The sequence below is a fragment of the Mesoplodon mirus genome, assembly GCF_964341445.2.
Source record: "Mesoplodon mirus genome assembly, chromosome: 18".
NCBI lineage: Eukaryota > Metazoa > Chordata > Mammalia > Artiodactyla > Ziphiidae > Mesoplodon > Mesoplodon mirus.
The window spans coordinates 619,673-641,095 of NC_138994.1; the positions used below are offsets into that span (position 1 = coordinate 619,673).

The window sequence follows — 21,423 nt, forward strand, 5'->3', positions numbered from 1 at the left end:
AGCACAGTGGTTAAGAATCTGCCTGCCAATGCAGGGGACACGGGTTCGAGCCCTGGTCCAGGAAGATTCCCACATGCCGTGGAGCAACTAAGCTCATGAGCCACAACTACTAAGCCTGCAGCCTAGAGCCTGAAAGCCACAACTACTGAGTCTGTGAGCCACAACTACTGAAGCCCGTGCGCTGAGAGCCCGTGCTCCGCAACAAGAGAAGCCACCACAATGAGAAGCCCGCACACTGCAAGGAAGAGTAGCTCCCGCTCGCTGCAACTAGAGAAAGCCCGCGCGCAGCAACGAAGACCAGAGCCAAATAAATAAATAAATAAATTTATTAAAAAAAAAAAAAAAAAAAGAAGAGTCACCTGCCAGAGGAAGTACACTGCCAGGATCATCTGCAGGGGTGCTGACCACAGCAGGTTGATGAAGGGGACAACATCCATGAAGCGCTGGGCGTCCACTGACATGAGGTTAACAATTTCTCCCACAGCAGACTGACGTTTGACTGCATTGGTGATGACCAGAGCCTGCAGGTGGACAGCAGGGTGATGGACTGGGCCCACGAGTCTCTCCAAAGCTCCCCAGGGCTGGCCTCCCCAGCCCCCCATGCCCTGCTCCAGCTGACCTTCCTATAGATGACACCTATGATGCCCGTGCGAACCCTCAGCCCCATCACAAAGATGCAGTGGTAATACTGGTGTAAGATCAGAGTCTGCATCACGGAGCACACGAACATCAGCCCGGCCACCAGAAAGCCCCACCAGGGGGGCGCCGTGGGGTTTGAAATAAATCTGATCAGGACGCTGGAAGGTGAGGAGAGAGGCATGAGGGTGGGCAGGGCTCCCCCGGTCTGCCCCCTCTACGGCCGCCCTCCCCTTTCCCCTCAGCCTCCACTCCGCCCCTGCCTCTGAAACCTCTCAGGTGGAGGCTGCTGGCCCTCCACAGCCCCACCCAGACCAGGGGCACTTGGCGCAGAGCTGCCTCAATGCCCCCATCCTTACCCCTTTCTGCCTCCACCTCCTTTCCTACCTACCATGGCCCCCTGCCACCCACCCCTTTACCATGCTCCGGCCACCTGCCTCGCCGGCCTGCCTTTCTTGCCTCCTTGGACAATATGGCAGGAAGCAGTGCAACATGTCCATTGATTACACTTTCCTGAACCTTCTTCTGGGCTGCCGAGGGCTCTGAAGTCCACTGCGTGACCACACAGACTCTCGCCCCTCAAATCCATCCTCTGCAGTATCAGCGGCCTCCAACGCTGCCCAGTGACCTTCTCCGGGGCCCTAGTCTACTTCCTCTCCCGCAGTCCTTTTCCCCCTTTATCCTCTCACCTGTCCTCACTGCCCACCTCTCTCAGCAGCTGCCCACGTACATCTTCCCATTGAGAACTGCCTGCCAACCACAAACTTCCCTGCAAACACTTGCTCTCTTCCTTGTGTCCTGCCTCAGGACAGGAGGCGTCCTTTCAACTTTCCATGCCGGGTCCTGCCCCCCAAGCCCTGGATCCCACCTGCTTCCTCAGGAACACGTGTCGTCGTTGGCCCCCTTTCTCCTGGTCTTCAGTATCCTCCTCTCCACTGGCAGCTCTGTGCCTTGGCCGACTGACATGACCAAGTCTCCTCCATGTTAGGACAAACCTCCCCTTGACCCCATGGAGCAACCTCCATGGTCATGGCCAGGCTTCTTCTGCTGTGGGTTGGGTGTAACTCCCCAAAAGACATTTCAAGTCATAACCCCTGGTACCTGTGCATGTGACCTTATTTGGAAACAGGGTCTTTGCAGATGTGATCAAGTTAAGATAAGGTCACATTGGAGTAGGGTGACCCATAACCCAGTGAGTGGCGTCTTTATAGGAGAAGAGAGAGGGAGGTTTGCACACAGAGACACAGATGCAGACAGACAGACAGACACACACACACACACAGGAGGATGCCATGCAAAGATGGAGGCAGAGATCGGAGCGATGAGTCTCTAAGCCTAGGAATGCCAGGGACTGCCAGCACCACCAGAACCTGGGAGGCATGGAACGGAGTCTCACTCAGAGCCTCTAGAAGGACCCTACCCGCCGACACTTTGATTTCAGACCTCTGGCTTCCAGAACCGCGGAAGAATACAGTTCTGTTTTCAGCCACCCAGTTCGTGGTACTCTGTTACCCTAGAAAACTAAGAACCTTTATAGGAAGCTTCTAGACCTCCACTGGCCCCATCTCCACTGCAGAAACCCTATTCTCAGGCCCTTCCCCTGTGTCGCAGCCTCTGTTCTTGGCAAAGTCCCCAACAAACTCCACGTTGCCTTCCTCAGGTTCTATTATACTGGTCAACTTGCTTCACTGGAGGCCACGCCCTCCCCCGGAAGGGGGCTCTGTGCCCTGCTCCACAACCTGGGTTCTTTTCCCCACTTCGTCCCCTGCACACTAGTCTGCTGCTCACCCACACCTGTCAGAATGTCCTAGGGCTCTGTCTGGGGCCTCTGCATGGGCTCTCTGGGAGAGGTTAGCCACAGATATGGGACCCTGGGCTTCCACCCGATGCCTCTGCAAATGTGATCTCCAGCTAGCTGGGAATCTCCAGCAACTCAGGCCCAGAATGGCCCAGATGCCCCTCGCCACCTTGCCCAGGGCCCAGGCCTCTCTTCCTGCTGAGTTCACCATCTCAGCGAAAGACCCATCATCCTCCAGCTACCCAGGCCAGAACCCAGGTCCCCTTTTCCCCTCCCTTTCCCTGGCACCAACACTCATTTCCAGAGCGTAGCTCCTGAATCCTGCCTCATCCCTGACCTGGACTTTCCTTGGGCCTGGGTAGCCCACTTCCACGGGGCCACCGTACCCTGCCTCCCCCACACTACTGGCAGGGGAACCTTCCAGAACGCAAATCAGACACCCCTCCCTGGCTTCAAATCTTTCAAGGATTTCCTTAGCCCTCCCTCCCTCCCTTTGTTGTCCTGCCCCTACCTTTGGTCACCCTCCCACCACCACCGTTCAGAAGTACCTGGAGTTCCTGAGTCATGTGACTTTGTGACTTTGTACCTTCCCCTCCTTCCTCACCTAGTTAGCAAACTGCCTGTCCTTCCAAATTTGATAACCTCTCTGGCTGGCAAGTGTACCCTGCCCCTTCCCAGGCTGGCTTCCTTGCTCCTCTGGGGGTTTTTCAGACACCTAAGTACACCTCCGCCCACACTGTGCTCTAATAGATTTACACATTGGTTTCTCCCACAGACTTTAAGACCATATCTTAGTTATCTTTGTATACCTAGTGTCTGACACCATTCTGGGACGCTGGGGGCTCAAAATATGTTCACTGAACCAATGAATGCACAAATGTATGCTTGGAGGGTCAAAGGACTGAGGGTTCAGCTGCTAGCCCCTTCCCATCCCCTCATTTGAGAGCTCTTTCTAGCCCAAGCCACTCATGTGATAGATGGCGGAGCCTATCATCTGGAAGGAGCACCGTAGATGGAGTTCAGAGCCCTGGACTCAAATCCATCTTTCCCAGCTGTGCACCCTTGGCCAAGTCACTTCACCTCTCTGAGTTCCCATTTCCTCATTTTTTTGGATTGTTTTTTGTTTTTCTGCTTCCTTGTTTGTAAAACGGGAAAAGGGCACCTCTCTGTAGGACTGTCAGGAGGATGTAAAGAGAGAATGTATGTTAACGTATACAGCAGGGTACCTGGCAGCTGTACTTAGTCCAGATAAGTTGGGTGTGAATAGGGAAATGAGGTGCAGAGGCTCTGCCACTTGCCAAAGGTCACACAGAAAGTGGGGAGAGACCCTTCGGTCCCTGGTCTGGGGCTCTTTTCTCTACCCATTGTCCCCGAGGCCGGCCAGCCGGCCAGCCCCTTGCCCCGGGAAGGGCTGCGTGGGAGGGAGCATGGAGAGAGACCTCAGCAGCTGTGGGTTGATGAAGGACAGCAGGTCCTGGATCAGCTTGAAGCACATGCTGAGCAGGAGGCTGGAGCCAAAGGTGGCCATCAGGGCCCGCAGGAATGGGGGCTCCCGGGCCTGGGGCCGGCCCCCCAGCAGCACCTCACCCTCGCTGGACCGTCTCTTCCCAGAAGCCTCCGCAGCCTGGTGTCTGGTCCGGGGAGGAAGGAACAGTGGGTAGGAATGGGCACATGGGCCCCATGAAGCCAAGGGCCACCGGGGCTGGTGAGGACCAGGTAGGAGGCCTGCTTCCTTGGCTCTCAGAACTGGGAGGGGGAAGGACGATGAGACTTTCCAGCTGAGAATCCCCAAGTGTCTTCAGGTGCTAGAGGATATATGAAGGGGTGCCTTAACTGCTCCTCAAGGACTATACACCCAGCAATTCCCAACCTGGGGCCCTCTCCATGCCCCCCCGCCCCAGGGCTGGCTCCAGGGAGGATGCTGACAAGAAGGGAGACATGGGCAGGTCTGGCTAGTGGCCTAGTCACTGGCAAGCTGAGCAGGGAGGGAATGGAGGTGGCATGGAGGGACCGAGAGGGGGTGCAGCAGGCAGCCTGGGGGCCATTAGGTCTTCCAGAGGCTCCAAGCCATGAGCCCAAGACACTGCTGACCAAGTCCATGTCCCTGGTTCCTTCACAGCCAGTCGGCCATCAGAGGCTCAGGAGGAACCAGCATGGGATTTCTGGGCCCCAGGTTGTGGGTGGAAGGGGTTTCGGTCCTGGGGGGTGGGGGGGAGGACATGGGTGAAGAAGGAGGGCTCAGAGCCTCAGCTTTCTTGGCTGGGTAGTCGGCCAGAGACAGGCTGCCAGTGGGCAGGCCCTTAGCCACAGGGTCATCTCTTCCAGCCCCTGCCTCCACGCAGGAAGCAGGATTGAGAGGGGGCGCTGGCCTCCACCTTCCTCCCCTGGCCCCTTCCCCTCCTGAGGGAAGTCCCTGGAATCTACCCTTCAAGTCAGGCAGGGCAGGGCAGTGGTGAGTGCTGTGGGGCCAGATGGCTGGGTGTGGATTCTGGCTTTGCCACGACCAACTAGGGGACCTTGGGTGCATCATCAAACCTCTGTGCCTCAGTGACCTCATCTGGAACACAAAGGCAATAGCACCTGCACGGTAGCTGTCGGAGATCAACCGCGTTAGGCTGCACGATAAGGACGGTGCCTGGGATAGAGTAAGTGCTACGAAAGTGTCAGCCATTCTCCAGCATCAGCAGCACCGGGAGAGCTGACCCAGGCCGGAGCTGCCCACCCCAGGACCGCCTGCACCTGCTCTCCTCCCCACGCCCAGCCATGTGATCTCCTGGCTCTACCAGCCTCGCCTGCAGGAGACCTGGGCCGTACGAAGGGGTGGGGGTGGGCGGGCGCGGGGACGGGGGAGGAGGGGGGCCTCACCGCGCTGCCTGCTCTTGCTGCTTTTTCCTCTCCTCCAGCAGCCTCTGCACCACCATGTGGGAGCAGTCCTCCTTGTTCAGGCACCAGAGGTCGCACTCCTCCAAGGGCCGCCGGTAGCCGAGGATGGCCAACCTGGAGTGGACAGGCAGCACCACCCTGGGTCAGAGTTTAGCAGCTTGGGGACGAGGGTCTCCAGAGAGGAGGGTGTCCCTAGGGAGCTGTGGCCAAGGAACGTGTTCCTTTATGCCCACAGTGAGCAGGATGGGGGTCACTGCCTCCCACCCCAAGTTCCTACTTCCAGACCTTTCTCACTCCTTCCCAGATGCCCCATTGACTCCTGGGCACTGATGACAAAATCCATGCTGGCCGCAGCCCTGGGGGATGACAAGCCCTGCTGGATGGAGCCCCAGCCCGAGGAGCCTCCTCAGTACAATATGGTTGATGCGCTGTCACCCAGGTCACAGACACAATTGTCCTGCTCTAGCTGCTCTGAGGGGCGCCCAAGGAATGAGAGCTGCAAGCTTATCCCTGACCAAAGAGCAGGGAACTAACTATGATCTCCTTCTAGGACCCTAGGCCTGTCCCCACAGCCTGCCAGACACAGGTCTGGCTTGTGCCCTGGGATCAGAACTGGGATCAGAACTGGGATCAGAACTGGGCCAGGACCGGCCTCTGTACTCAGCCCCCAGCCCAAACAGACAGGTTTCCCCACCGTCGCCTGCCCCACGCCCACTGGGGTTCACAGCTCCTCAGGCCCCTGAACTCCTGGCCTGCTCCCCTGCCTCTTTCTCATCCCCCAACTACCCGTCTCCATTCCCCCTTCCCTGGGGCCCCAGGCTTGGGGAAGAACCAACTCACTTTGTAAACCACCAGAAAGACAGGCGGGAGAGGAAGCCAGCTCCGGCCTCAGGGCAGGGGTTCTAGAAGGTGCAAGAGTGGGGCAGAGGAAATCAGCAGTGCACACCACCCTCTCAAGGCAGAGCAGAGGGAGGAGGGTGCCCCGTTCCTTCCGGCTCCAAGCCCCAGTTTGCACTCTGTGGAGGTGACATGAAGACGGAATGAACTGGAAGGGATGGCGGATGCTGGTGAGGGCTGGGCTGAGGGGTGGGCTGTGGCACCCCCACTCCCACCCACCTCCATTAAGACTCACGGGGTCGATATTCTCGGGGGAGAAAAACGGTGGCTTCTCCCTGAAGCAGGAGAGGATGAGGGCCGAGAGCACCAGGGCGAAGTAGATGTAGAAGGTGGTGAAGCGGAAGGGGTCGGAGACCTCGCCCTGGGGGAGAACGGAGAGCAGCGTCAGAGCTGGCGAAGCCCTGGGCCTGCAGTCCTTGCCCCAAGGAGTCCTTTGGGGCACCAGACCCCTCTGGGGTAGAAGTCAGCAAAAGTGGGAACCTGGGTCCCCCTGCCCAGAGGCTTCTGAGAGACGGGAAAGGTCATAGGGGGTGCACTGTTCTGTGGAGACTTGCCCTGCTCACCTACATCACCTTGTCTAACCCTCCCTAACAGGCAGGAAACCTTAGGATACTCAGTCTGCAATCGAGGAAATGAGACTCTAGGTGGCTCAGGCATTTGCCCAAGATCACAAAGAGCAAGTGGGCTGTTCCCAGCCTGAGCTCTTATGAAGATTCTTGACCGCCTCCTCTTGAGATGGAGAAACAGGGAGACACTAGATTGGTCCCCATGTTCCTACCACCCCCACCCACCACTGAAGATCAAGAGGAAGGCCAGGAACTGAGGGAGGTGGGAAAAAAGGGGAGAACAAGACAACGGGATCCCAGGAAGGCCAGAGCTGTTCATGGCTGCGCACCTGTTCTCACTGAACAGACATCGTACTTGGTGGTGGCTGCTACATTCCCACGAACAGCCAACAATGACCGCATCTTGCTGCTTTCCCCTGGGTTACAATGGTCCTCACCCCGCTCACCAATCTGCTTCTCAGCAGAGATACAACAAGTAGGGAATGACACAAAAAGGACTGGACAGCAGAGGAGGTCCTGGGAGCTGGGGAGGGGCAGAATGGAGGAGCCTGGGACCCAGCAGTGACCTTGAGCTCTGGGGACAATCCCTAGACAGCAGTGGACCTGGCAGGTTCCTCTCTTCCGCTTACCTGTGCCAAAGCTGAAAGGATCTTGGAACGGAAGGGGATGATGCCACAGACCACACACAGGAACCAGAAGATGATGAGGACTCCCGAAGACCGAAGCCCCTGCAGCCGCTCATACTGGATCAGCAGGGTGGCCAGCAGCTGTGCAGGGAGGGCAGGGGAGGCTGGGCAGAGCACACACATCTGCCTCCATTCCTCCCCATGCCACATGGCCAAACGTTTCTGGGGTTACCCACTCCTAAGGTGTCCAGCCTTCTCCTCAGAGCCCATGGCTCCCCCATCACAATCCCACAACCCACTGGAGATCCTCCCCAACCCAGATTCCCTGGTCCCACACTGACCATGGTGACCCCCACCACCAAGGGGGTGACAAAGAAGATGGGGGCAGGGGCCCAGCCGTGGACCAGGCCGTGGAAGGAGTAGAAGAGGTCAGTCCAGGAGACACACCACAGCAGGACGCCCAAGGCCTGTGAACGGGGCACACGTTGGGGCCTCCTTCCCCAAAGAAAGGGATGGTCCCCGCTGGGGAGAAGCCTTTGCTCCTGAAACCAGCAGACCTGCCCAGGTTTGCCCCCAAGGGCTGGGCTGGGCACTGGCCAGAAGCTTCTCCAGGGTGGGGAGAGCATTGCTGGAGAACTTGATTGAACTTCCCCGAGCAGAGATTATCTTATTAGGCTGCAGGCCCAGCTGGCAGGCTGCCATGGCCCTGAGCACAGGAAGGGTGAGGCTGGGGAGCCCAGACCAGTCACTGAGGGTGGGGAAAGGGACCCATTAAAAGGAGAATCTCCTAGGTCCTGGTCCCACCCGCAGGAGAGCCCTGAGCCCCTGACCGTCTTGAGCCTGGAGAGGCAAGAGAGAACAATGTAGCCTTGTTGGCGGCGCCGCAGGTAGAACAGGTAGCAGGGCAGGGCGGCCCACAGGTAGATGCAGGGGACCCAGGCCAGCACGGAGTTCTGGAAGCAGGGAGTGAAGTCCGGGTTGTCTGTGTGCACGGACAGATTGGAGTCCTGGGGACAAAGAGAAGAATTCAGGGGCAGCCTGTGCAGCACTGGGCTCACGCTCCAGGGAGGGGGCTGGGCCAGAGAGCTGCTCCACGCGCTCTGGGGGTCAGAAGGTGTGTGCATCTGAAAGTCTAAGTGTGCAAACCAGCAGGCATTGTCCCGAGTGTGAGCTCTTCCAGGAGGCTAAGGGCGCTCCACTTCCTCATATTTTCTCTCTGTCTCTCTAACTGATGTTTAATTTAAGCACAAGAAACTGCACCCATATGAAGTGCACAATCCTATGAGTGACAATTGTACACACCTGCAAAACTGCTACCACAATAAAGATCTAGAATACTCCACCGTTCCACGAGGTCCTCTGTGCCCCTCTGCAGTCCATCCCTCCCAGGCAAACACTGATCTGCTTTCTGTCGTTCTCGATTTCCGCTCTTTTATTTTAAATTAGTTTTTAATTTTATCAAAGCAATATATGCACATGGTTGAAGAGCCCACTTTCTCTCTCAGGCTCTCCCAGGGAAGGGATAGGGAGCCTCTCTGAGCTTTTGTTGCCTCTCCTTTAAAATGGGGGGGCCATCCCTGCCCCACCTACCTCCTCAGTGGGTGTGAGCTCAAAGGAGCAAGGGGATGTGGAGAGAGCTTTGTAAACAAAGCTGGGGTGACCAACCACCCCAGTTTGCATAGAACTGTCCTGGTTCTAGCACTGACAGTCTCGTGTCTTGGGGAACCACTGAGTCCAGACAAGACCGCTTTTTGTCTTTGCACCTAAGAACTTTTCTGGAAAGAGATGGGGGAACACATTCAAACACATATTTTACTAAGATTGTTTCCCCCAAGGCCACCGATGAACTAATCTTTTTTTCCCTGCTAGCAAAGTATTAGATTGTCTTTACAGAAAGCTCATAAAATATAAACAACTAAAAAAGAAAAGGGACTTTCCTGGTGGCGCAGTGGTTAAGAATCTGCCTGCCGATGCAGGGGACACAGGTTCGATCCCTGGTCCAGGAAGATCCCACATACTGCGGAGCAACAAAGCCCATGCGCCACAACTACTGAGCCTGCGCTCTAGAGCCCGTGCGCTGTGACTACTGAGCCCATGTGCCGCAACGACTGAAGTCCATGTGCCTAGAGCCCGTGCTCTGCAACTAGAGAAGCCACCACAATGAGAAGCCCGCGCACCACAACTAAGAGTAGCCCCTGCTCGCCGCAACCAGAGAAAGCCTGCGCGCAGCTACGAAGACCCAAGGCAGCCAAAAAGAAAACCCAAACCTCACCCACGATCCCATCCACCTAGAGACAACTCTTAACACCAGAAGATAGAACCCTCTACCTTCTAACTGCCAGTTTAGATCATTGTCATTTTTATTTTTGTCAAAGTTATGCACATAATGCACATAATTCTAAAGGTACATGAAAAGAAAATGGTGCCCTGCGTCACCACTCCCCACCCCTAGTTCCACTTTCCAGGGGTAAGTATGTTCACATATGCTAACTTGCTCTGGAAGCTACTTCTATGTTTTTTGCTTTTGATATTGTTACATGATCTACCACTATTTGATAATCACTATTTTCTTTTGTTCTGGAAGTTAAAGCTGTACCTCTCTTACATTCTCTCCACTTGAACTTCCTCAACCTTCCATGTAGAAACATAACAGGCTTTTGTTAAATAAATATTCACAGTTCACACTTTTTTGACTATATAAATATTGTTCACTACGACTGGCTCTAGCCTTTCAATACCTGTGTGACCTTAGGCAAGACGCGTGACCTTCACCTCTCCGGGCCTTAGTTTCTTCCAGGGTAACACTGAGATGATAACACCTCCCACCAGGCCCCTCCCACCTGGCCCCTCAGCCATCAGCCTAGCCCAGGCCCCCAACTCTTCCCGAGCAATTTCCACGGGGTTCTGGTCTCTTCCCTCCCACGCCCTCTGGGCCCAGATCCCCGCCCACACTCTCCTGCTCTTCCCCTTCCTCCCTGGTCTTTCCTTCTAAGTCTCCTTACTGGTTCCCCTGCTTGGCCTCAGAGTGCCCCGGAGCTCAGTCCTTTCCTCTTCTCCACTTCCTTTTCCATTTGCACTCACCCCCAGGGCAATCTCTTCCAGTCTCACCTACATGCCAATGACTCCCAAGTTTATCTCTCTACCCCACCACTCTCCATATCCTCAACTCTAAATCCAACTGCCAACTGGACATCTCCACTTTACATATCGTCCAAGAGCCTACAAGGCCCCCCACAGCGTCCCTTCCCGCCAACCTGTGACCTCTCTCACCGCCTCTCCTACATCACTCCAGCCAGTGGCCTCATTCCTATTCCTGAACATAACAGGGATGTTCCTGCCTCAAGGTCTTTGCACTGGCTGCTCTGTCTGGAACGTTCCTCCCTTAGACATCCTTAAGTCTTTCTTTCTGATTGAGGCCTAGGCTGACCACCCTGTTTAATATTTCACTTGCACCCTACCCCCAGCATTCCCAATCCACTCCCTTAACCTTTCCCTGCTTTTTCTTTTCCCTACACCTACCACCTTCTAACATGCTACATAATTTAGAAATTTATTATGTTTTCTCTCATCCCTTTCTGCTGGCATGTGTGTTTCTTGAAGGAAAGAATCTTATTTCATTTATTGATGTATCCTAAGTACCTAGAGCAGTGCGCGGCACATAGTAGGTGCTCAGCAAAAATTTGCTTAAATAACTTAAATTAAACATTTGTTGAATAAATGAATAAACAAAAGGATAATCTTATACCCTGCCTCTAAACCTTCAGTGGTTTCCTACTGACTAGAAGACAAAGTCTAAGCATGACATTCAAGTCCCACAACTGGCCTTGAACTATCTATCTACCTATCTATCTATCTATGTGAACTAGTAAACTATCTATGTGCCTGAAGTATCCCATTTTAAGAAAATATTTCATGGAGTGGTCTGCACACCCTGCTTCCCTTTCCTCAGCCTACCCTCACTCTTTAATCCCATCTGAGTCAGCCCTCTGCCTCCAAAGCACCTGCCCATGGCTGCAAGATTCCTGCAAGACAGCGTTGTGCCCCTTGCCTCATGGCCCCAGACCTGCAGGGGCTCCTGCTGCCCCTGGAGCCAAGTCCAAGCACCCCTCCTTGCCTTCCCACTGCTCCTGTCCCCACTGCCAAACTCACTTCACTCTAAATCTGCTCTGAGAGTCTCACTCCCACACCTTCACTCAGCCTGGTCCCTATTTCTTCCACTTGTCAAGATCCCAACAACTACAGGGAAGGGTGGTGGGTCCGGCTTAGGACCCACCTCTCCCATCTTGAGCACCCTTCCTGCTCTGAAGTCAGCACCTAATGATGGAGCTGTCTTCTGGAGTATGTCTTCCACTTGATGATGCTCTGATAAAGGCCTGCTATGAGCCAGGCTGGGGGGATAGGCACACTCGGAACAGACTTGTCCTTACCCCTGGGGAGCATGAGGTCCAGGGACATGCTTCTTTGAGGCGTTTCACTCAACCCTGGAGGGCAGAGGTTGCACTGTGTACATCTTGAATTCTAGAGCCCTGTACTCAGTAGTCACTCAAGCAATGCGAGCTAAGGACAAGAAGACTCTTGCTAAGCACTGGGCACATGGCCCTGGGCTGGGCACTGGGTCACAGAGAGGGGTTACTCTGTAGGCCTGATCAGGCTGTACCAGGGGAGGGGAGACAGATGCCCTGGCCCATATTGTTTTCCTCTTTAAAACATTTCTGGGCTTCCCTGGTGGCGCAGTGGTTGAGAGTCCACCTGCCGATGCAGGGGACACGGGTTCGTGCCCCTGTCTGGGAAGATCCCACATGCTGCGGAGCGGCTGGGCCCATGAGCCATGGCCGCTGGGCCTGCACGTCCGGAGCCTGTGCTCCGCAGCGGGAGAGGCCACAGCAGTGAGAGGCCCGCGTACCGCAAAGAAAACCAAACAAACATTTCTTAGCCAAGTATAGTATACTTACAGAAAAGTACACACAGCTTAAGTATACACCTCAGTGAATTTTCACACACTGAACATGCCTGTGTAACTAGAAGTAGAATCAAGAAACAGGACATTGCCAACCCCCAGAAGCCCCTGTTGTGCCCCCTCCAAGCCACTCCTCATCCCAGGAGAACACTGTTCTGAGTTCCAACAACATGTGATTTTGCCCATGTGGGACCTTCCTATAAAGGAAATCACACATTTCCGGTATCTTTCATGTCTGGTTTCTTCTCTCTTCGCTGCGTTTGGGGGTGTCATCCTTGGCACTGAGTGTGAGTGTGGATCCTCCCTTCCCATTTCTGCTCATGGTCCATCGTATAAATGGACCCATGCACTTGTCCATTCCACTGTCAAGGGGCAGCTGCACCCTGCTTTAATGCTTGGCAAGCCCGTTAATCCCACCCACTTAGTTGCCATCCAGATAGCTGGCCCGAGGCCACTCCCAACTCTGACCATCTGGTCTTCGGGCCTGGAGTGAACTGCCAACCTCTCTGGGCCCAAGCTGAGCTTCACCTGCTACAGAAAGCATTTCTGGGGTACCCCAGCCTCCAGCGGGCTTTTCCTTGCTTTATTTTGTATGCTCTCAACAGCCAGATAAGTGACTATCAGCTGAGAGTGAGCAACACCCCTTATGTTTCAGTAGCATTTTATTATAGCACTTATGTGGTCATTATTCCAAAAGAAAAGACAACGAACAATATTAGGCAAAAGAAAAAGCAGCCTCCACCTGCTCTGGCAACAGGTCCAAGGACACCTGGCAGTTGGGAGCTGGGACGGACACCCAGGCCTCATGGTCGCGAGCTGGGGTCCCCCCCACCCCGTGCCGCCTGGACCTGTGAAGACATCCTCTCTCTACAGCAACGTGAACCCTCAGGATAGACACTGGGCCCTACTTTTTTTTTTTTTTTTTTTTTGCGGGCCTCTCAATGCTGTGGCCTCTCCCGTTGCGGAGCACAGGCTCCGGACGCGCAGGCTCAGCGGCCATGGCTCACGGGCCCAGCCGCTCCGCGGCATGTGGGATCTTCCCGGACCGGGGCACGAACCCACGTCCCCTGCATCGGCAGGCGGACTCTCAACCACTGCGCCACCAGGGAAGCCCCGGGCCCTACTCTTATTCCTCTCCTCTCCTGCCCCACACCTGCCAGCTCCCAGCACGGGGCCAGGTATGAGGAACAGCCCAGATTGACCTTGTGAGTCAAGGTCTGTGCCTTGACAGACAAGGGAGAGTGTGTATAGGTCGATGGGAGCCTGAGTTCAAAGGCACAACCAGGAATCACCACTTTCACTGGGTCAGGGTCAGGGCTCTCTGAGGCAGGCAGGGAGTGGTCCTGAGGAGAACCAAACCCTGATGCAGAGGACCCAGTGTGTGCTGCCTTTCTGGAGACTTCATCTCCCTGAAGTCTAGCGGGAGTAATGACAACATCCCAGCCAGCTCCCCGCAGCGGGGGAGAATGAACAGCAAAGCACCTGGACTCAAACAGGGCAACACTGGAGGAAGCAGGTGACTGAGCAGAGGCTGCCGGGACCTTGTTTTGGTTTCATAAACAAGTTCCACTGTGGCAACAATCAAGAGGTCTTGGGAGAACCAGATGACTGCTTTGACCCACAGGGAGATCCGGCCTGGGCTCCTTTCCTTCAGATACGCAGGTCCCAGCTGGGCAGAGCTCTCCCCTGGAGACAGTGGGTACCTGTCCTTGCCTGTGTCCTTAGACTATTTACCTCAGACTGCTTGCTAGGACAACGACAGGACACGTCACGCCCAACACGTTCAGAACGGAAATCCTGCCCGTCCCCCCTTCTCCAACCTGCCCACCTTGGTGCAGGGCAGTGCCTTCCTTCTCCCAGGCCGGAATCCTCTGAGTCATCCCTGATTCTTCCTCTTTTTTTTTTTACATCTTTATTGGAGTCTAATTGCTTTACAATGGTGTGTTAGTTTCTGCTTTATAACAAAGTGAATCAGCTATACATATACATATGTTCCCATATCTCCTCCCTCTTGCAGTCTCCCTCCCTCCCACCCTCCCTATCCCACCCCTGTAGGCGCTCACAAAGTCCCGAGCTGATCTTGATTCTTTCTCTTTCTCACAGCCCACACCCAAGCTTTTAGCAAATCCTGTCCACTCTACCTTCAAATTATTAGGCTGAACGATATGAAAGGGCTATATTGGACTCTTTTTAATCTATAAAAAGGCATCTTCATTTGGATCTCCCTGATACATCCAGGATCCGACTGCTTCTCTCCACCCCACACTCTCACGTGGATTGTGGCGTCGCGCCTTCTCTGGCCTCCCTGCTTCCATGCCTGCCGCTTGCCTAGCAGTGCCCTCCAGCACAGCAGCTGGAGGCAGGTCTTCATGAAACCTAAGCCAGACGTCTTAGTGATGCACCATGTCACTTCCCTGGTTAAAACCTGCCAAGGGCTCCTCATTTCACTCATAGTAAAAGCTGAAGTCTCCAAGGGGGCCTCGGGACCCTCATTATCTGCTCCCCTGTCTCTCTGCCCTCAGCTTCCCCACTCCCCTCTCTCATCCCACCTGCCTCCTGGCCTCAGTATGGTCCCCAAATGTCAGGCCTGTGCCTGCCTCAAGGCAGCAGTGCTGTGCCTCGTGCCCTGGTCACCTGCAAGCTTGTGCTCGGACCTCACCTTCTCGTGGAGGTCCACCCTGACCTTCCTAATTAAAGCTGGAACTGGAACCCCCATCGTGCTCCTGCATCCCCATCCCTGCTGGCCTGTCCTATTTTCCCCATAGCCCTTATCACTGTCTAGGATAGTATATAATTGAGTGATTTCTTATGTTTATCGTTTTTCCGTCCTCTCTCACTGGAATACGTGCTCCGTGAGGACGGGTTTGTTCTGCTGACCAGCGTGTTCCCCACTGCCTAGAACAGTTCCTAGCATAGACACAGCACTCCCACGCATTTGTTGAACGAAAGAAAGAAAGAATGAGTGAACAAATAAATGAAAGTCACCCTCCAAAGCCCACTTCTGCAGCTGAATGCCCAGGAACTCGGGATGCTCTCTCTTTGACACCAAGGCACGTGAGGGGCTCTCTGACCCAAACAAAGCTAACTGTAAATGACACGGTTCGTGGAGGTCACTTCCTGGACCCCATGATACTCCCTGCAATCCCACAGAACCCGATGGGTGACCCCTTCTCAAACCACTGGCCCCCAATTCCCATTCCGAAGAACACCAGTTGGGCTGGGAGCTGAGCCCACAGCCCCTCCCCCACTGCCACCCACACAGTTTCCATGGCAACAACAGCTACCTTAATAACGTGATTAAACAGCTGGATGGGGCTGATAAGGTCTGGCACCAAGGCTGAAATCCCTGCAGACCCCAGCAGGGGGCAGGGGGCAGTAAGGACCCCAGGGCTCTCTGTCCCAGCTGGGCCACAGGGCCTTCAGGGACTTCTCAGCCCCTGGGGCCCCGGGCTTGTTGATAGCCTCTGTCACGAGAAGAGTAATGACTTCCTTAATCCTGTGGGGTGGGGAGAAGGGATCAACTGACAAGTTCATTTATCTCAGCAGAAATGGAGGTGCAGAAAGGGCAGGGGCCTGTTCACATGAGCTGTGGCTGAAACCACGGCTTTTGGAAGGGCCTGGGGGTGGGGGCAAAAGCCTGGCTCACAGCCTGGCCTGCGCGTCTGCTTCTGAAAGGGGCCTTGCCAGCCAGCAACAGCTTTGCTCATTTGAGCACCACTGTGTTCCAAGATTATTATTTAATGTTCACACCAGCTGAGACTCGTGGCTGGAAAGTGACCGGCTCCAGTTCACCTGGGCTGACGCCAGGACTTGAACCCAGGCCGTGTACCTCCAGAGTCCCAGTCCCCGTTAGGGCTCCAACATGACAGCCCACCTTGGGGAGAGAACACATGTGTCCAGATCACCTGAAACATTAAAAATCTTTCGGCCATACAGCCTGCCCTCAAATCACCTCTTTGCTGCAGTTCTTTTCATAGAGCTCAGGGGAAGGGTTGCCATCACGGGGTAACAGACTAGCTGGCGTTCTGGGAGCCACTGGACTAGAAACCTGAGTATCCAATTAGAAGGAGAAATCCAAGCCAGGGTTAGACCCCTGTTAGCACCCACCCCCAGCCCAGCACCACCACCTGGCCCCAGCACTGGAAACAGGAACAGCTCCAGGTGAGGGAGGGGAGGGGCCCCGTCACACAGCAGTGGCACATCCAAGTCTCACCCCCTCTCTCTCAGGATCCTGCTGCACCTGTTGCCCCTGGGACAGCCACACCAGGGCGGGGTGGACACAACTCAGGTGCTTTGATCCTGCCTCCTGGGCGGGTCAGCTGGCAGGCCCCGCTGGGATCTCCCTCCCTGGCTGGCCCCACGCTCCAAGACCATTTCCTGGTCAGGGGACCAGCAGGCGGGCTTGGCAAACTGCCCTCCCAAATGCCACTTCCTTGACTCACTTCCTTTCCTAAGTCTCCAGCCCTCCAGACCAGGTCCAGGACAGTCGGGGAGCAGCAGGGCTTGGGAGAAGCCAGCCTGGGGCCACAAGGGACAAAATCTTTTTTCCAGAAGCCAGAAGCTCAGAGGCTCAAAGTGGTCTAGCACCAGCTTTGTTGCCCCAGATGGGAAGGAGAGAAGGGATTCTAGTGGTCCTGGCCTGGCAGGGAGGACTGGGTCCCTGGTGGGGGTGGGGTTTGGTGTCCAGTAGGCTGAGGGGTGTCTGCCTCCTACCCACCGGCCTAGCCTCAGGGGCCCTGCCTCTGCCAGTTTTTTGGTTAGGACCTTTGGATTTCTAAGCCGCATCAGCCTCCCAGGAACTTCCTGGAGCCGTTAGATGAAAGCTAATTCTGCAAACAGGTCAAGACCTCCTGAGGGCAAACAGCCCCAAGCCCTTCCTCTGTGAACTCTCCTCACCACCGGTGCTGCCCAACTCCACTGCTCAGAACGGAGTAACCCTCCAGGCAGGGGGCAATGAGGTGCAGCAAAGGGACACTTCCACCTTCTTTGTTCTAGAGGCATCTCTGGCTCGAAGATGGCTGGGCTGTTTGATCACAGTTCATTCTCTTGCAATTTATTTCCCATGAAACTCCCAAGCATGATCAGAGATGTTGGTAATCCACCCCAAAGTGGGTAGAGGTAAGAGAGAGAGTCAAAGAAAGGATGAGTCACTTACTCAGTACACAGTGTGTGTGAGTGCATGATGTGTGTGCGCATGTCCGTGGGTCCCCTGGGGCTCCCGCTCTCACATTTAGCTGGGGCTAAGGTGGATGGATTTAGCCACAAATTCCCCAGCAAACAGCTGAAATGGGAGCCCATGGCCCAACAGCCATGCCAGCCCCTTTCTTGTAGGTCTTCCCAAACCTAACACCTCCTTCTAACCTCATATCTTTTTCTCTTTATTCCTCTTCCCAGGAATATCATGACCTGTCACCAACAGAGTTTTAAGTTCTCAAATCATTTCACATTCCCTATCTTTTTTAATCTCCACAACTGTCTTGTGAGGTAGTTAGGAGATGGGTTATTTCCCCATTTCACAGGTGGAAAAACTGAGGCTGTGAAGATGAGCTAGCAAAAAAGACTTGGTAGGGACTTCTCTCGTGGCGCAGTGGTTAAGAATCCACCTGCCAATGCAGGGGACACAGGTTCGAGCCCTGGTCCAGGAAGATCCCACATGCCACAGAGCAACTAAGCCCGTGTGCCACAACTACTGAGCCTGTGCGCCACAACTACTGAGCCCATGCATCACAACTACTGAGCCTGCACTCTAGAGCCCATGAGCCACAACTACTGTAGCCTGTGAGCCTAGAGCCTGTGTTCCACAACAAGAGAAGACACCGCAATGAGAAGCCTGTGCACCGCAACGAAGAGTAGCCCCCGCTCGCCGCAACTAGAGAAAGCCCATGCACAGCAACGCAGCCAAAAATAAATAAATTAGAAAAAAAAAAAAAAGGGCTTCCCTGGTGGCGCAGTGGTTGAGAGTCCGCCTGCCGATGCAGGGGACATGGGTTCGTGCCCCGGTCCAGGAAGATCCCACATGCCGCGGAGCGGCTGGGCCCGTGAGCCACGGCCGCTGAGCCTGCACGTCCGGAGCCTGTGCTCCGCAACGGGAGAGGCCACAACAGTGAGAGGCCCGCGTACCACAAAAAAAAAAAAAAAAAAAAGGCTTGGTAGAGTAAATGAGTGGCCCAGAGGGGCCTGAATCATGTCCCCCTCCCCCACCTTTTCACCCTTGGCTCAGGTATCTCCTGGCTTCCCTGAACTACTTCCAACAAGGTGGGTCACCCACATGCCCCTAAGATAAAAGGTTCAGGGACAAGTATTCCTGAATAATATACAATGAAAATGAGATGCAAACTAGCACGGCACCAGTGAGTAGCCCTGAACTCCAGGCCTTTGGGGTAACTGAGTTAGAGCTAAAGTTATAGCTCCAGCCTCTGGGCTTCAGACCCTGCCTCCCTTGTCTCATCTCTGCAAACCCTCAGAGGATGAGCTGGGGACCTTCCTGGTTTCTTCCCACTCCACCTCCAGTCACCAGCCACACTGGGTACAGCCTGGAACAGCTTTCAGGAGCCAGGAAGATAATGTGGAAGATGGAAGGTGTTTAGACGTTGAGGTCGGGAAGAGGAGTGGTCAGTTCCCTTGTCATTTGAGGTATCCATGTAGAGACCTCAAGGGAGTCATTCCTTGGACCTAACATAGCTGAGCCTCCCATGGACCCTGAGGTTCTCAGAGAAGGTACACACAGCTCATGAGCAACTGGAAGTTCAGGCTCCGGGAGTCCAGAAGCCCAAATGTTCACGGTCAGGCACTGGCAGAGTTGGAGCCACACCTCAGGGTCCTGTTTCCCAGTCCAGCACTCCGTAGCTGATTGTCATGTGACCTTGACAAGTCCATTCCTTCAGTTTCCCCAGCTCTGTAATGCGGGGCAGGGCCAGCTGCTCCAAGCCCCCAGGCTCTGACACTTGATTCCACAGTATCACGGAAGGGTAGAGCCACAGGATCTCTAAGCTGAGAACGGGCCGGGGGGAGTCCTGAGTTCCCCAACTCCTGGTCCCCTGAAGCCTGTCCCTGGACAGTCCTAAGCTCTCAGGGTTAACTGTCCACCCAGGAACAGGGTGCCCTTGCACTTGAGGCTTGGGCACATCTGCCCCCTTAATTTACAAGTCCTGCACCTGGCCACCTCAGACACCGTGACCATGCTGTAGCCACATCAGCCAGGCTCAAGTGGCAGTGAGAGGAAGTCTACTCTTGAGCCAAAGGGGCAAACTCTGGACGCTGGCAACACGTGACCAGGCCAGGCTGGATGACAGACAGGGTTCCTGGGGCAACAAGGGCAGCCGCAGAGAAGTTGTACCACCTCTGATTAAACATTTAGTGACCCAGAGAACAAAAGAGGTCTCCAAAGATACTTTTTACAGGTATTCCACTGCCCCACGTTTCAAAAATCCACGTAACCCCCCTCAGTCCAGCCCAAACACAGCCCAAGAGTGGGGTTCCTGACTGTATACAAACACTTATGTACACACATGGGCACACACATGAGCACACACATGCACACACACCCACACAAGCACCCACTCATGGGTAACACACACTGGGCAGACACAACACCAAGCACATATGTACAAATACTTGAAATGGCAAAAAGATTTAGAGATTGGGATTCTGAGGCCCTGGATTTGAGACCAGCCTATGCTGGGCCGCCCCCGGATGATCACCGACAAGCCCCTTGAATCTGAGCTCATCTGTAAAATGGAGACGCACCATCACTTGCCTCCCAGAGCTGCAGTGATGATCAAGGGAGCTGCTGTGAGTAGATTTTGAAAGCTGTAAGAAATCTCTTGCGCTGTCTACGTGGACTGCACTCAACTATGCTGGGGGTCTGGAGTCAGCAGCCTGAAAAGCAGCCTGATGTCTTAGAAAGGGATTTGGCGAGTGAGTGAAAAGCCCTGCTTTTCTATCCCAGCTCTGCCTTTCTCCACCTGGTTGACTTTGAGCAAGCCTCTAGGCCTCCCCTTCCCCATCTGTAAAAGGAGAGGGTGGGACCGGGAAACCCTGCTATCCTATACCTGTAAGGGCCTGCCTCTCCCTCCTGAGGCCGGTGCAGTGAGGATCACCTCCTCTCTGGTGGCTCTTGCCCAGAGGAGAGAAGGAACCTTTCCCAAGAAGGCAGGAACCGTTTAAGAAGGGGGAAGCCCAGTGGAGCCAGGCTCCCAAAGCACCTGGTTGGCCGGCTGTGGGAGTGGGCATCCAAGTCCTAGTCTATGGGGCAGGCGCCGAAGGGTCATCAGGATCTAGTAATGGGGAAATGCCACTTCTGCACCCTGCGGTCAGCCCCAGAGAGGGACTGCGGTGAGGTGGCAAGTGTGGGCACTTTCTGAATTCAGGGTGCCACCCACCGAGCCCCCCAGGAGCCTAGTACTTGGCTTTCCCAGGCTCTCCCATGTGGCTGGGGAGGACAGGGCAGGTCCTGAAGGCCACTAGGGACCTGGCTCTGGGCAGCACCACCAGGCCCCCTCCTGGCATCACATCGCCCCCTCCCCGGGGCTGTCTAAGGGCTCGCCGGTGCGCGCTCTCAGTCCCGGGACACCTCCTTACCCAGAACTTGGAGCCGAGCTCCCCGGAGCCGCACAGAGCGTCCATGGGGCCGGAGCTCGGCTGCGAGGACAGCGAGCACGGTCTCTACCAGCCCGGGACAGACCGAGCACCCGCCCAGAGCCGCCTCCAGCCCCGCGCTCCGCCCCGGCCCGCCCCTCCAAGCCCTTCCCCCAGGCCCTTTGGGTCGAATTGAGACAGCGCCTCTAAGAAACTGCGGCTCCCGGAGGGATTTGGGGACAGTGGCGGCGGGCCATTGACACAGTGACAAGCCCTCCGGGTGGCCACTGGGCAACGCTGGAGAGATGCCCCAGAGAGATGAGGCTGATAGGGCTGGAGCAAGGTCTGTTTCCAAGGGACACACACCCCTTCCCACCGCGCACGACTCTGCGGGGAGTGGGGGGGGTGGCCCCCAGGAGTCAAGGGGCATGAAAATGGACTTAGCAAGACTCCCTCCGTGAATAAATCCTTGTCACGTTCATC

General features: G+C 55.2%; 1 protein-coding gene across 3 annotated transcripts in view; it reads right to left on the reverse strand.

The window, feature by feature from the left end:
• The window catches only part of ABCC3 (ATP binding cassette subfamily C member 3), a 46,476-nt gene extending 25,426 nt beyond the window's left edge, over positions 1-21,050 (reverse strand). Inside the window, exons 1-10 of one of the 3 annotated variants that reach the window (XM_082605183.1) lie at positions 20,944-21,050; positions 8,237-8,413; positions 7,748-7,873; positions 7,410-7,547; positions 6,450-6,575; positions 6,158-6,219; positions 5,300-5,431; positions 3,874-4,065; positions 620-797; positions 360-521 (exon numbers count right to left, since the gene is read on the reverse strand). In XM_082605183.1, coding sequence (XP_082461309.1) covers positions 360-521; positions 620-797; positions 3,874-4,065; positions 5,300-5,431; positions 6,158-6,219; positions 6,450-6,575; positions 7,410-7,547; positions 7,748-7,873; positions 8,237-8,413; positions 20,944-20,988 — 1,338 coding nt within the window. In that variant the 5' untranslated portion in view covers positions 20,989-21,050. Of the gene's footprint in view, positions 1-359; positions 522-619; positions 798-3,873; positions 4,066-4,858; positions 5,008-5,299; positions 5,432-6,157; positions 6,220-6,449; positions 6,576-7,409; positions 7,548-7,747; positions 7,874-8,236; positions 8,414-20,943 lie in introns of those variants that run through there. The other 2 variants (XM_082605184.1, XM_082605185.1) reach the window with 2 other exon arrangements.
• Positions 21,051-21,423: the final 373 nt, after the last annotated feature.